Source organism: Lynx canadensis, chromosome X (assembly GCF_007474595.2).
Source record: "Lynx canadensis isolate LIC74 chromosome X, mLynCan4.pri.v2, whole genome shotgun sequence".
Lineage (NCBI taxonomy): Eukaryota > Metazoa > Chordata > Mammalia > Carnivora > Felidae > Lynx > Lynx canadensis.
Window position 1 is genome coordinate 46,352,632 of NC_044321.2, and position 13,001 is coordinate 46,365,632.

Consider the following 13,001-nt stretch of genomic DNA (forward strand, 5'->3'; position numbering starts at 1 on the left):
AATCCCTGAACTATAGGGTTTGGAGAGTTTCTAGGTTGGTAAACACATGAAGGTGCTAGGAGAGTGTCACTCCCAAGATGGTATGGAAGCTCCATGCCCCTTCCCCTACACCTTGCCATCTGACTATTCCTCAGTTGTGTCCTTTTATAATAAATTGATAATCTAGGAAGTAAACTGTTCTCCTGAGTTCTGTAAGCCACTCTAGTAAATTAACTGAACCCAACGAAGGGTTTCTGGGAGCCTTTGATTTATAACAAACAGGTTGGTCAGAAGCATAGGTAACACCGCCTGGACTTATGATTGGCATCTGTGGGACTGAGGCCTTAACCTGGGAGATCTGATGGTATCTTTGCAGTTCTCAATCATCAACAATTTTCAGTCATTAAAATGTCACCAATTGTAAATTAGCTATCTGTCAAACACTTTGTTCTATAAAACTTGGGGCACTCAGATTTGTGACAAACGAGCAACAATCCTGGGGTGCCTGGGTGGCTCAATCGGTTGGGCGTCCGACTTCGGCTCAGGTCATGATATCACAGCTCCTGAGTTTGAGCCCTATGTTGGGCCCTGTGCTAACAGCTCAGAGCCTGGAGCCTGCTTTGGATTCTGTGTCTCCCTCTCTCTCTGCTCCTCCCCCATTCATGCTCTGTTTCTCTCAAAAATAAACGTCAAAAAAATTTTTTTTAAAAAGAGAAACAATCCTTACTTTTCTCGTAATCTTTGAAGCTCCACCTTCAAATCCTCATCCTCTATTTCTGAGTCATCATCACTGCTCATTGGAGAAGATGGTGAATAGAAGAGTGAGCTCTGTGTTTGAGCAAAGGCTTTTTCTTCACGGAGTGGTAAGCACTGATCACTCACTGGAGCAGTCTTTGCCACTGACCTCCCTCTGCCAGCAAGAGTGGCTGAAAATTCACTATCAGAGCTAGGATGTTTCCCAGCAGTAAATGTCTCTCTCTCTTTAAGCAATAGTTCAAGTCCAGAATGCATACTACTTCCCATGGCTGAGTTTTCTTCCAGTTCCTTTTCTGGGGTCATCAAAGATACATCAGTCTCACAAGCTGTGTTGAAAGATGAGTAGTTGTCACCTTGTTTGGCAATTCTTTTATCTTCTTTAAAGGTTTCACGATGAGCTCGTAACTTCTGAGAAGAAAGTGAAGTTTGTGGATTGCACATGGAAGTTTCCATTTTCACTAACTGAGACTTGGCTATTTCAGGAAAGGCTAGAACTTCTTCACTAGAATGGGTTGTCATTTTATTGAATGCTGGTATGTGTTCTATTCCAAAAGATGTCACTTTCACTGACTGCTGCTGAGGAACTGTAATCACCTGAGATACAAAAAAAGGCAAAAATGGCTGGCTCTATCTAACCAAAGAGTAAACCCACAAAGAAATTCAGTATCAAAATATGGTACAGACAAGTGGATGGTGTGCTGTGATGTATACCTATCAATAATACACAAATTTAAAAGCCACTTTTAGAATTCCCATATTCAAAGTCTTTCAAGTGGGCCCCTTGGGTAAAGAAAATTGGCTTCATATTGCTCAAACAAAATTCCACAATTTAAAAAAATTCCATAATTCAAGTTGCTGAGATTCTAAAGGATAAGAAATTAGATTTATTAAAAAGATGACCCAATCACCCCCCACCAAAATGATGACTCATTTCTGTGCTCTTTTCCAGCTACAAAAATCCCCATTTCTTTAGACTCACCTTTATTGGAAGGCTACAAAAGGTAAGGGGATGTGTATTAAATATGACATTAATCTACACTGAAAATAAGTATCATCTACATACCAAGATCTTCAATACTATTACCTTTTACAATGCCCTTGTAGATAAAGATTCAACCAAAGAACACAAACCTGGAACCGACCCCGCTGAAATGATCCACTCATCACTTTGCATCTACTCAAAGCCCTAGTATCAGCTGTGGACTCTCCTGTCAGAGGAATGGGATCAGGAGCAACTGCTGATCTCATATCTTCTGTTTCCACTGTAAGTTTTGCAAAATTGTAAGCAGAAAAGAGAAAATTGTTTATTAAGACTAAATTTGTTTACATTACCAAAAATGAAGAAAAGTAGAAAAGCTTAAACCCTGCTAGATAATTAAAAAGTGTTAATGTAATAAGCAACATTGTAGAAGTCCCTAACTCAAAATCAGATGTATGATTTATCCCGAGACTTAGTATCTACGTGAAATGAATAACTGTAAAACCAAATTAGTTACAAAAGTAAAAATAAAATGGCAATGACATTAATGGGACATGTCACATACATGGGCTACGTGGAAAAAGTGGTAAGATCTGTATATGAACAAACAAACAAACAAACAAACAAAAAAAAAAAAACAGAAGTAAATGAAAAGTGATGTTACCTAGTCTATGTCCCTGACTGTAAGCACACTACCTTGACGGACTTTTGATCTCTTGAAAAAGCTGGTTGACTGCCGTAGCCTGTATGCCCAGCTTTTTAATTTGCGAGTCCAGGATTTCTTGCTAATAGGATTTTTGAGACTAGGACAAGTAAAGCTTAGGCCAAAATATCCACCTCCTGTCTGCAGATGAATGGCTCCACCACTTGACACAGCAGCAGGATAGGTCTCTGGATCCCCTGGAAGTGAAGCATCTGGAGACATCTCCTAATGGAGACAAAAAGAGAAAAACCAAAATGGTAATAATTTAGACATGGTGAATCAGTTGCTTATACCATTAGAGTTTCTTGCACTGACTAATCAGTAATCAAAAATAGAATGCTAGGTATACTTGCATTAATAGCATTTATTCATCACAATGAATCTGAAGTATTCAACTTATAGGAATTAATCCTTCCCCTTTCTTTAAAAATATTAGACTTAAGATAAGTAAAAGAGCAGAATATAAATCTTCCAGCCTCGGATATTTTTTATTATAACAACTTTGAAAACTGAAAATTAAAATTGTTTCCTTCACATGCTTCATTTACTAAAAAAGGTTACCGAAACCCTATGCTTTTAAAAGGAAACTTTTCATTTATGCTCATATTATTCAACAGAGTTAAAGATGCCTAATACACATGAAAACATAGAAAAACAAGATATCTAGGCATTTATATTTATAGAGAAATATTACCAAGTCAAATTTCTTAACTTTATGTAAGCACACAGAATCTTACAATAGGCCTCAAAAGTATTTCAAATTCTTGATAGAAATATTATTAATATCAGGCCACAGCTGGCTATAAAATCAGTCTCCTCTTGTCCTCCCATCCCTCCCAACAAAATGCCAGAATTAACTGTTGTATTCTAAATGAGTACTTTAAAAATAAATCCTCTATAATAATTAATATAAAAAATGCACAACCACAAATACTTTGGAAAATATGGAAATGGTCTCTACTAATCTAGAAAATCAAATGAGTATTTAAAAAGTTCAAATAATGGGATTCAGCATTTGTTTGCAAGAAGGATGGCCTAAGTGGCACTAAGTACACTGGAGTCTTAAATCAGCATTATTGACACTTAGGGCATGTCAACAGTTATTAAAATTCTGATCAATCAGTTCTTATTTTCCAAAGTCCCATTTTGGACTAGTAATAATGCTACTTTCTTGAAGAGAAAATAAAAAAACCTCTCAATAATATTATAATTTAGAAAATGTTGCACTGGTCCCACTTCAATTACAGAAAAATTTTAATAAGTAATAACTGAATCAAGATGGTAAGTTAAATACAAGTTCTAGCCTACATTACATATCCAAATTCATAGATACAACAGAAAAAAAAGATACAGGCACATACATATATGACTAAAGGAGGAAAAACAGCCCATGACACATGCAGGAACTGTTTCAAAATGCTGCAAACTTGGGTGGCAGATACAGACAGTAAGAGAGAGCACTGGCCAACCTAAAGGAAGAGTGGTTGACTAGAATGCTTACAAAGCTATACCCAATCTGTCTCCTTTATGCCTCCTAAACATCATCTCATAACACTCTCCTACTTACTGGACTTCTTTTGGTTCCTTGAACAGGTCTCCACCTGTGAATGTCACCATCACATACAAGTTCTTCCCTGACCACCTTGTAATAAAGTAACCCCCTACTTGTTCTATTATAACCTTTTATTTGTTTAGGATTTGTCTTCCACTACTAGAATTTGAGGTCCACAAAAAAGAGATCTTGACTTACTGAATGGGAGAAAACTGGTTGGGTACTAAAGAACAGCCAGGAAGTTCTCTTTCCCTCCTGACCTCCAAAGCAAGCAAAAGGGAGAGGCATCTGCTCCCAAATAAGAGTGGTGAGAGGCAAATGTTTGTGGCCACGAGAAAGATCAGCAATGGAGAAAGGAGACAACATCCAAGAGGAAGGGGAAGCCCTTCTACCTGTGAAGACTATTAGGCCACCTTCCAGGCAGCATTTAGAGAAAAGTTGTAATATCCAGAGCCAAGAAGCCTGTCCCATGCCTTTCCCACAATTACTGGAGGAAGGCTACAGCAATTATATATTAGCATTTAGAGAGACAAACAAGGAATCTTACATAGGTTAAAGAAAATATGAGTACACAACTAAGAATCACCAAACACTTATAGGAAATCAATACTATAAGAAAACACTAGGGGTGCCTGGCTGGCTCAGTTGGTTAGAATGTGTGACTCTTGATCTTGGGGTTGTGAGTTTAGGCCCCACAATGGGTGTGGAGACTACTTAAAAAAATAAATAAAAAGTTAAAAAACAGGGGCGCATGGGTGGCTCAGTCGGCTGAGCATCCAACTTCGGCTCAGGTCATGATCCCACGAGTTTGAACCCCACGTCGGGCTCTGTGCTGACAGCTCAGAGCCTGGAGCCTGTTTTGGATTCTGTGTCTCCCTCTCTCTCTGCCCCTCCCCTGCTCATGCTCTGCCTCTCCCTCTCTCTCAAAAATAAATAAACATAAAAAAAATTTTAAAAAAAAGTTTAAAAACCCACTAAATTCAATAAACAGAAGAATAGCTGGCACAAAAACAGACACACAGACCAATGGAATAGAATAGAAACCCCAGAACTAGACCCACAAACGTATGGCCAACTCATCTTTGACAAAGCAGGAAAGAACATCCAATGGAAAAAAGACAGCCTCTTTAACAAATGGTGCTGGGAGAACTCGACAGCAACATGCAGAAGGTTGAAACTAGACCACTTTCTCACACCATTTACAAAAATAAACTCAAAATGGATAAAGGACCTGAATGTGAGACAGGAAACCATCAAAACCTTAGAGGAGAAAGCAGGAAAAGACCTCTCTGACCTCAGCCGTAGCAATCTCTTACTCGACACATCCCCAAAGGCAAGGGAATTAAAAGCAAAAGTGAATTACTGGGACCTTATGAAGATAAAAAGCTTCTGCACAGCAAAGGAAACAACCAACAAAACTAAAAGGCAACCAACGGAATGGGAAAAGATATTTGCAAATGACATATCGGACAAAGGGCTAGTATCCAAAATCTATAAAGAGCTCACCAAACTCCACACCCGAAAAACAAATAACCCAGTGAAGAAATGGGCAGAAAACATGAATAGACACTTCTCTAAAGAAGACATCCAGATGGCCAACAGGCACATGAAAAGATGTTCATCATCGCTCCTTATCAGGGAAATACAAATCAAAACCACACTCAGGTATCACCTCACGCCAGTTAGAGTGGCCAAAATGAACAAATCAGGAGACTATAGATGCTGGAGAGGATGTGGAGAAACGGGAACCCTCTTGCACTGTTGGTGAGAATGCAAATTGGTGCAGCCGCTCTGGAAAGCAGTGTGGAGGTTCCTCAGAAAATTAAAAATAGACCTACCCTATGACCCAGCAATAGCACTGCTAGGAATTTACCCAAGGGATACAGGAGTACTGATGCATAGGGGCACTTGTACCCCAATGTTCATAGCAGCACTCTCAACAATAGCCAAATTATGGAAAGAGCCTAAATGTCCATCAACTGATGAATGGATAAAGAAATTGTGGTATATATACACAATGGAATACTACGTGGCAATGAGAAAAAATGAAATATGGCCCTTTGTAGCAACGTGGATGGAACTGGAGAGTGTGATGCTAAGTGAAATAAGCCATACAGAGAAAGACAGATACCATATGGTTTCACTCTTATGTGGATCCTGAGAAACTTAACAGGAACCCATGGGGGAGGGGAAGGAAAAAAAAAAAAAAAAAAGAGGTTAGAGTGGGAGAGAGCCAAAGCATAAGAGACTGTTAAAAACTGAGAACAAATTGAGGGTTGATGGGGGGTGGGAGGGAGGGGAGGGTGGGTGATGGGTATTGAGGAGGGCACCTTTTGGGATGAGCACTGGGTGTTGTATGGAAACCAATTTGTCAATAAATTTCATATATATATATATATATAAAAAAACAACAGAAGAATAGCCAAGGAAATAGCATTAATAACATAGAATAAGACTGTAATACCTCCAGAAAGATGTGTGAATATACTACAACCATAAGAAAAAGAATGAACTACAGTTATTGGAAATTAAAATATAATCCTTGACATAAAAAAATACCTGAATAAAAGTCTGGAAACAGCATAAAAATTGAGAAATTCTCCAAGTACAAAAAGCAAAAGGACAAAGAGATGGAAAACATGCAATGAAAAGTTAATAGATAAGAAAAACAGGAAATGAAGAAATAAAACTATTTTTTCACAGATGATATGATCTTATATATTATACAGAAAATCCTAAATAATACACACACTCAGCGAAATTGAAGGTACAACATCAACACTTAAAAATTAGCTGTATTTCTGGGGCACCTGGGGGCTCAGTCAGTTAAACGTCTGACTCTTGGTTTCGAGTCAGGTCATGATCTCATGGTTTGTGAGTTCGAGCCCTGCATCAGACTCTGCACACTGATAGCTGCAGAACCTGCGTATGATTCTCCCTCTCCCTTTCTCTCTGCCCCTCCCCCACTCGCTCGCTCGCTCTCGCTCTCTCTCTCTCTCTCTCAAAATAAGTAATAAATTAATTAAAAATTAGTATTTCTATACACTAGCAATGAAAAATCTGAAAAGGAAATTAAGAAAACAATTCCATTTAGAAATAACAACAAAGAGAATAACTGGTGCTGGAACAACTGGATAGTCACATGCAAAAGAATGAAGTTGAACCCCTATTCCACACCATATACAAAAATTAACTCAAAATGATCCTACCACGTATACTTAATTAATCAAGGGTGAAGCAAAATAAAGTCATTTTTGGACACTAAAAAAACAAAAAAACAAACAAATTAGTCATCCATGCAACATATTTAAAGATATTACTCATAGAAGCATTTCAAAGGGGAAAAAAAAGGAATTCTAGGACACCAGAAACAGTAGCAGGTAAATTTGATCCAGATGTAGCAATGGACACTTAAAACAAAAGATTTCATTTGACTTTAACACTTCAGTATCTTTTGAGGATCAAAGTTTAAAATTATTAAATTATATTTCATTTTTTATGGTTCTAATCATATTACATGATCATAGGCTAACACATATAATCATAACATAAATGCCGTTTATTGATCTTCAATTCTTCGAATCAACCTACAGGCAAAGCACAACCAAGTGTTACAGAAAAAAAATGTACATGTTATAAACTTTGCTAATGTTAAAAATACAAGTAAATAAAAATCAGGAAGTGTATGGGAAAGAAGAGGAAAGGGAAAATATTGTAATTTCCTCACCCTTCATAGCAGTGAGTTAACAGGTATTGTTGAAAATTATTAAATAAAAAAATAGATAAGTATATTATTTACACGTTATTAATGGCAATGACCTCAAGAATTAAAACCAGGACCTTAACAGTGTTTGGGGAAGGAAATGGAGTATAAGGAGGTGTTAACATAAATTACTTTTAATTTTCCCTCCTTCTGAACTGATTTCTTATTTATATATTAATTGCATATTTTAAAATTACTAATATACAAAAATATGAACATTTGTTATATCTATTCAATGGAATATTATGCTATTGTTTAAAAAAACGTGAGATGGAACTCTGTGTGCCAACACAGATAAATGTTCATAACTGAAAAATAATTCTGAACATCACATGAATATAAACATATAACATATATCTATATCTTTGTAAATATAAAACAGAGGAGTAAAATTATATAAATATTTGCAAGTTAATTAAAACCATGTCTGTAAAGAGTCATTAACAGCTATGTCTATAGGTTTGGAAGTGGGATGGATTTTACTTTATATACACACATATACTACTTATATAATAATAATAAAGAGATACAGTGGTAAAGATTTAGAAATATATTTATGATATACTATAAAATGAAAAGATAAATTTGCAGACAAATATGCATATAGCACAATCCTATTTTTGTGAATGAAAAGTTATAGGTATGTAACTAATCTGTGTAAGCTTAAGTCAAGAAGGTTAAGTATCAAATAGTGGATAAATACCAGATAGTCACTACCTCTGTGATGTGATTCTTCCTATGTTACATAACTTAAAAAAATACCATATGATTTCATTTATATGTGGAATTTAAGAAACAAAACAAACAAACATAGAGGGGAAAAAAGAGGAAGAAAAAAAAGAAAGACTCTTAACTACAGAGAACTGATGGTTACCAGAAGGGAGGTCAGTGCGGGGGGAGGGGGGGATGGTAAAATAGGTGGTGGGAATTAAAGAGTGCACTTGTCGTGATGAGCACTGGGTGTTGTATGGGAGTGTTGAATCACTATACTGTACACCTGAACTAATGTTACACTGTATGTTAACTAACTGAAATTTAAGTAAAAACTTAAAAAAATAAAGTCAGCTCTTCCTACACACTAAAACAATCTATAAATCAGTCCTGTTCTGTCACCAATACAAAAAACGTCATTGCTTGCAAGTTCCTAGCTAATTCACCAGAGGGCTCTCTCACCAAAGATACTTCTGCCGTCTCTATGGAGACATTCTTGGCACCTGTAGCCTAAGTCATGGCCTTCCTAAATACCTGTGACCTCAGAATCTTGTGACATAGATAGATTAATTTCAAAGGACAGAACTTTAGAAAAGAAGGAATTTCTTTAAAAGAATAAGGATAAGAAATTGATTAGAAAGAATAATACTTACATGTAAACATATTTCGCTGGGTATAGAAGTTATCACATTCAGGTCCCTTTTGAACACTGATATGTTAGCAGGCTGACTCACAGCCACATTGGACAGAATCCTAGAGCCTGTCTGCTGAAAATTAGGGGACTGTGCAGGACTATCTTGAATTCCACTGTGACTGATGCCTATGACTTCTGGCACTGGACATGAGAGCGTATCTTCAGCAGAGGAAGAAAATGGAGAGTCTATGCTTTGGGTATCCTTCTGACTCTCAGGATAGATGCTAGATATGCTATGCTCCTGATAGAGCAAGTTTCTTAATTTTTCATCCAGAGTTTTAATTCGGTTGTCTGCAAACTCCATTTTTGGAGGTCTTTCCCCATCTGATTCCAGGACAGTAGAGGGTAGAAGGGTAGTCAGTTCAAGGCCAGGGGTCTGAGTGGGAATGACCATCTTAGGAGAACTTGCTTCAGTGTTCACTGTGGTTTCTCCTTCTTGGGAAATCAACTCTGCATCCATAGTTGGTTGCTGCACTGCTAAGGATTGAGGCTTTTGATCAGACATAAATGCCAGAGTTGTAAGAGAGTTACCAGCAATCTGAGTTGACTCGCCAGGAGGGACCATAAGTACATCAGCCTGACTGGCAGCTTGGTGACATGGATATGCAGGTAGAAATATGCCTGCTTGGTTGGTGAGTCCCTCACATTCAACTGGAACTGCACGAACTGAAGTAGCAGTATGAGTTGAACTACTAGCAACTGATGCCATTATCTGCCTGTCATCTTCCACTTGATAAAATACAGCTTGCTGCTTAGTGTCTACACTGGCATATTCAGAAATCTTACCATCAACTACATCCTTGAGTTCTGATTTGGAGGCAAAAAGTACACGCTGGCAGGGATTATTTTCTAGAGTGAGCAGTGTATCCTGTGATATTTCCTTATTACTTGTGGTTCTTGGACCTAGAACAATAACAAAGAATAGCTAGACACATACTAATAAATACAAAGCATGGACTAGTACTCAAACTCAAAGGGACAAGAGGAGCAAGGGACAAACAAGAACCTGTGTGAATAAGTGTTATAAATAAGATTCAAAATACACAGAATTCAACCTGCCAAGTGAAAAAAAATCTTTATTTTTTCATAAATATTATATTTTAAAATGGCTTAAGTTACACCTTAACAATAGCATCTTCAAAAATGCTTATGAAAATTCTCATAAGAATGAAATACCCATGAAAACAAGTTAAAGATATGGTATCCCCATCTTCCAAGTCTGGATGAAGTTGACAGATAACACTTACCAGAAAGTAGAGGTAACCCAGGAACTGTAGACATGGACTGCTGAAGAGGAGGAGACTGAGCCTCACGGTTTCTTATTGTTTGATTGATACAGAATCGCCACCGACCAACTGGAGATGACTGAGGAGCAGATTCATCTGTAGAAAGAATTTGCAAAAATTAATAGGCTAAGCAATTGTCAACATGTTTACCCTATTGATTAAGGAAACCAGGTTAAAACACCAATTTGTCTTGTATCTCCATTTCCAATAGCACTAGGATTTGCCAGTACAATGCTGGCAAATCCTCTAAACAACTGAGCACAAGATATCTTTAGGGAAGGATTTTAGAATCTATGAAACAAACACTGTATCAATAGCAATAAAAGCAGGGCACAATTTTGGGGAGAAAATGGAAAACATTTTCTCCAGCTGTTCTGATCCTGATTATGATGATGCTTATGCAAATCTACAAACATTAACATTTACAGAACTATACCCCAAAAGAAAAAAAATCAATTTTACTGTATGATGACTTAAAAACAAAGTCCCTACACCTTTACTCCTACTTTGTAAACTTATTTAAATAAGTAATTCTTTTTTTTTTTTTAATTTTTTTTTTCAACGTTTATTTATTTTTTGGGACAGAAAGAGACAGAGCATGAACGGGGGAGGGGCAGAGAGAGAGGGAGACACAGAATCGGAAACAGGCTCCAGGCTCTGAGCCATCAGCCCAGAGCCCGACGCGGGGCTCAAACTCACAGACCGCAAGATCGTGACCTGGCTGAAGTCGGACGCTTAACCGACTGCGCCACCCAGGCGCCCCAGTAATTCTTTTTTAAACTTTAATCTACTTTATCAGTTAGAAATCTGCTCAAATTCCTCCTAACAAGGAAAAGAACATAGAGGAGGACCCTGGCATCCTAACACAAAGTAAATTTCAGGGTAATGGTATCTGATTTCATGACTCCCACACCACCTGTTGCTTCTTCATGTTGTTATAATTCCTTCACAGGTCCTCATTTGTCTATGGCTCTTCGCCCCCTCCCAGATACTCTAAATATAACCATGACCAGAGCTGAAAAGAATGGAGAGATAAAGTCATCAGAAAAGAAAACAGAAGACCCCATTTTTAGTCCCTGGAAGTTGATCTAGTATCTGATTTACAAAAACTTATCAGTGATCAGAGCAGGTAGAAGCATAATATTAGTGGAAGGAAATCAAGATATAAATGACTATATTAAAAAATGAGGCAAACTTAGAATATAGGGATATCAGTTAAGAAAGGTTCTGTCGATCTCACATCCGTGGTTAAAAAAAAAAAACTTACCAGTTGACTTCAAACAGTAAAGCCGTTAAAGGTCATCAGTACTGTGACTGCTTTTCTGGTAACATACCATGCAGCAACTCGGAAATAAACTAATTTGATAAAGAACCAACACTTGAAGGAAACCTACAGAATGGTTTTACTTCTTACATCCAGGCTAAAAAGTCCTTTTAAAGTGTGGGAAAACCTACATTAACAATTTATTAATTTCCTTTATTGGCAAACATCTTTCCCAACGAAGTTGCATAAACTTTCCAAATGTCTTGCTTCAAAAGCCACGCGGTAAATTTTATTAAATATACTTACTGCTGGTCTGAGTGGATGCAGAATTTATCTGTACTTGTTCAGATGATCCTGTCTGAATTAAAAATGAATAGATAAATAAAGAAGTTCCTGATACATATCTGAGAAGACCTATTTGCTAAATAATTGTTCTTACTTGGCTACTGTTGGATTCCACAATTATAGAGTCAGTTCCAATGGCTCTATCTATAGCAGAGTGGGCATGAAGGATCTCCTGGGCCTGACCTACAATAGCCCTCAATTCTTCTACAAATTTTTCTTTCTCGCTTTCCAGCACAAAGTTATCTTCAACCTGTCCAAAAGTAAAAATAAATCTATTAAATTTAGTTTCTTCAAAATGATAATATTGTATCCACAGTGACTATCTTAAAGAAAAATGAATTAAAATTAACTATTTAGATACAAATGCCACAACAGAATTAAAAAACAACCAGCACTAAAGGACCACACAGTACATTAAATTATTCTATTTGGAGACCACTGATGTTTGTCAGATTGATACTACCTACCAGAGAAGAACACAGCATTTAAAAAAATATCTTGCATTCTATAAATTATCATTTAGGAACACAACTGAGGCAATGTTTATGTTTAAAACTAGGATGTCCAAACCCATAAGTTTTTAAATCACAAATCACAAAATGAAACATCTCTAATGATGATAAAGCATGGCCTGGAGACAGTTCATAAAATATGATGTTAAACAAGAGGCAGAAATGACAACGTTAACTTTTAATATGTTTAATTCTGGGGGTGCCTGGGTGGCTCAGTTGGTTAAGCATCCAACTTCGGCTTAGGTCATGATCTCACGGTTTGTGGGTTCGAGCCCAGCATTGGGCTCTGTGCTGACAGCTCAGAGCCTGGAACCTGCCTCAGATTCTGTGACTCCCTCTCTCTCTGCCTGTTCCCTGCTCACATTCTCTTTCTCAAAAAAATAAATAAACGTCAAAAGAATTTAAACAAAACGTTTAATTCTGTTTCTACAAGAATACATATCTGAAGAAAATTGGC

The 13,001-nt window shown here is 37.1% G+C and overlaps 1 protein-coding gene across 1 annotated transcript in view; it reads right to left on the minus strand.

Annotated features, from left to right (window-relative positions):
* The window catches only part of WNK3 (WNK lysine deficient protein kinase 3), a 150,705-nt gene that overhangs the window by 16,130 nt on the left and 121,574 nt on the right, over positions 1–13,001 (minus strand). The window contains exons 13-19 of the mRNA XM_032592193.1: positions 12,127–12,282; positions 11,994–12,045; positions 10,385–10,519; positions 9,097–10,040; positions 2,552–2,642; positions 1,867–1,997; positions 707–1,329 (exon numbers count right to left, since the gene is read on the minus strand). Coding sequence (XP_032448084.1) covers positions 707–1,329; positions 1,867–1,997; positions 2,552–2,642; positions 9,097–10,040; positions 10,385–10,519; positions 11,994–12,045; positions 12,127–12,282 — 2,132 coding nt within the window. The remainder of the gene's footprint in view (positions 1–706; positions 1,330–1,866; positions 1,998–2,551; positions 2,643–9,096; positions 10,041–10,384; positions 10,520–11,993; positions 12,046–12,126; positions 12,283–13,001) is intronic.